Consider the following 2,500-nt stretch of genomic DNA (forward strand, 5'->3'; position numbering starts at 1 on the left):
GTCCCGTACATCATCATGGGGGGGCGCTAGACCTCCACATACCAGCGGAAGGCTGGGTGTAGTGGCTCTTCATCAAATAGCTGGCCCGGTCCCCGGTCTCTCCCTCTCCCTGGGACTGGGCCTGGGGGTCAGCGGGCCTGTGGATCTGTGCAGCCCTGGAGCTGTGTGTCCTGTGTGTGTGTGTCCTGTGTGTGTGTGTGTGTGTGTGTGTGTGTGTGTGTGTACACGGCGCGCTCCTGGGTCTGCCGGGGTTATGTTAGCTGTTGGTTCTAGGTTAGCGGCCAGTTGGCTGGGAGTCACGGCTAATTTGTAAGCTGTCAGCGGAGCCGCGGTCGGCCTGCTGGAGGGCCAGAGGGCTGGCAGCCCGGGGGCCTGGCGCTCCACCAGAACACAAGGCTGTAAAAAGAGAGGGGAGGCCGGGGGAGGCCGAGGGGAGGCCAGGGGAGGCTAGGGGAGGCTAGGGGAGGCCAGGGGAGGCCGAGGGGAGGCCGGGGGAGGCCGGGGGAGGCCAGGGGAGGTAGGGGGAGTCCAGGGGAGGCAGGGGGAGGTCAGGGAAGGCCGGGGGAGGCTGGGGGAGGCCGGGGGAGGGCCAGGGGAGGCCATGGGAGGCCGGGCCAGAGGCTGCCTCTCAACCCCTCCCCAGGGAGTGTGTCTGAGATGGGTTCCAGAGGGATGGCTTCCTCCACCAGAGCCTGTTGTACACCCAACAAGTGGGACGGGTCAGACTGTAACGTGTGCTAGCTGAGGGAAAGGTTAGGAGGCTTGGGGTTTCGGGTCTAGAGCCTAGGGTTCAGGGTCTTGGGTTTAGGGTTTAGGGTCTAGGGTCTAGGGCCTAGGGTTTCGGGTTCAGGGTCTAGGGTTTAGGCTCTAGGGCCTAGGGTCTAGGTGGGTTTCGGGTCTAGGGTGTAGGTGTGGGGTGTAGGGCGTAGGGTCTAGGGTGTAGGGTCTAGGGTGTAGGGTCTAGGGTCTAGGGTTTAGGGTGTAGGGTAGGGCGTAGGTTAAGGGGAAAGGGGTAGGGAGGTTTGGTACACACGTGTGATGATCAGAATATCATCATAATCACAATAATAGTTTTGTTCCGAGACTACTGCAGTAGTCACACCATACACACACACACACGCACGCGCACACACACACACACACACACACACACACACACACACACACACACACACACGCACACACCCACACACACACACCCACCAATGTGCAGTGTCGCCAGCCAAGTGTCTAGGCTGTGTTCCAGTCCATTCAAATAAGAAAGCTGTTCCCCTCTGTTGCCCCCCCCCCCCTCCCCCCCCACACACACACCCAGACCTCCAGAATAGCCTGAACCTTGTCTGAACCCTGACCACCAAGAGCTGAAGATAGCAGAGGCCTCTAGGCATTACTCTACCCCTAATCTACCCTAATCCTAATCTATTACCGTTCACAGGGATTAAACCATAGCAGAGCCCCACATCAGGACACATAGGACTTCCATACTTACACTCTTACAGGTCACACATTATCATATTCTTTTTCAACAAGTGAATATAGGTCTCTGGTGTCCCCAAAACATGTCTTTGAATGATTTTCTTTTGCTGAAAATACCACTCAGATTCTAGTAATGAGGGGGCGGCTGTGGCGCAGGAGGTAGAGCCGGCGTCTAATGATCGCAAGGTCGGCAGATCGGCGGTTGGAACTCCGGCTGGCCACATGTCGAAGTGTCCTTGGGCAAGACACCGAACCCCAAATTGCTCCCAGTGAGCGGGGCCGGCCGGCGCCTTGCGTGGTAGCTTGCCTACCTCGCCATTGGTGTGTGAATGTGTGTGTGAATGGGTGAATGAGAGGCCGTTATAAAGCGCTTTGGAATAAGGCGCTATATACAGTAAGTGCAGTCCATTTCATCTGAAGGCGTTCCAGCATGCCTCTACACCCCTCTCTTCAGGTGCTGCTCTCCACAGGCTGTTTCTGTGTCTGCCATGAACCCAGATAAAGGTGCTGGGTCTAAGGTGAACCCAGTGAACATCACTCTCAGTGACTTTCTCGTTGGACTCATCATCATTGTGGCATATTCACACTCAGTAGAACACGTGTTCAGACTGCTGTGTTGATGAAGAACTATCACAGTTCACACACACTCACACGCACACACTCACACACACACACACACACACACACACACACACACACACACACACACTCACACACACACACACACACACACACACACACACACACACATACATGAAGAACTGTCATGGAGGTTTTCTGAATGTTGTTGTTTTCCTCAGAGGAGACCCTACCTGAACCAGAGACCACCAAGACCAGACCTGCCCCCCCTGGCCCGCCAGGCCCCCTCGGACCCCCAGGTGTGTGTGTGTGTGTGTACGTCTGTGTGTGTGTGTGTGTGTGCGTGTGTGTGGGTCAGTGAACATTCCTGGTTATTGATAACTGAGGTAATCCTCACCTCATTTTGAAGATATTTGTATTATTATTATTATTATTATTATATATA

General features: G+C 55.2%; 1 protein-coding gene across 1 annotated transcript in view; it reads left to right on the plus strand.

Annotated features, from left to right (window-relative positions):
* col26a1 (collagen, type XXVI, alpha 1) overlaps nt 1-2,500 on the plus strand; it is a gene marked incomplete at both ends in the record, with an annotated part of 32,458 nt that overhangs the window by 26,370 nt on the left and 3,588 nt on the right. Inside the window, 2 exons of the mRNA XM_080531608.1 lie at nt 1,975-2,030; nt 2,277-2,354. Of these exons, the coding sequence (XP_080387734.1) occupies nt 1,975-2,030; nt 2,277-2,354 (134 nt within the window). The remainder of the gene's footprint in view (nt 1-1,974; nt 2,031-2,276; nt 2,355-2,500) is intronic.

The sequence above is a fragment of the Nansenia antarctica genome (assembly GCF_963989245.1).
Source record: "Nansenia antarctica genome assembly, chromosome: 5".
In the NCBI taxonomy this organism is placed as follows: Eukaryota; Metazoa; Chordata; class Actinopteri; order Argentiniformes; family Microstomatidae; genus Nansenia; species Nansenia antarctica.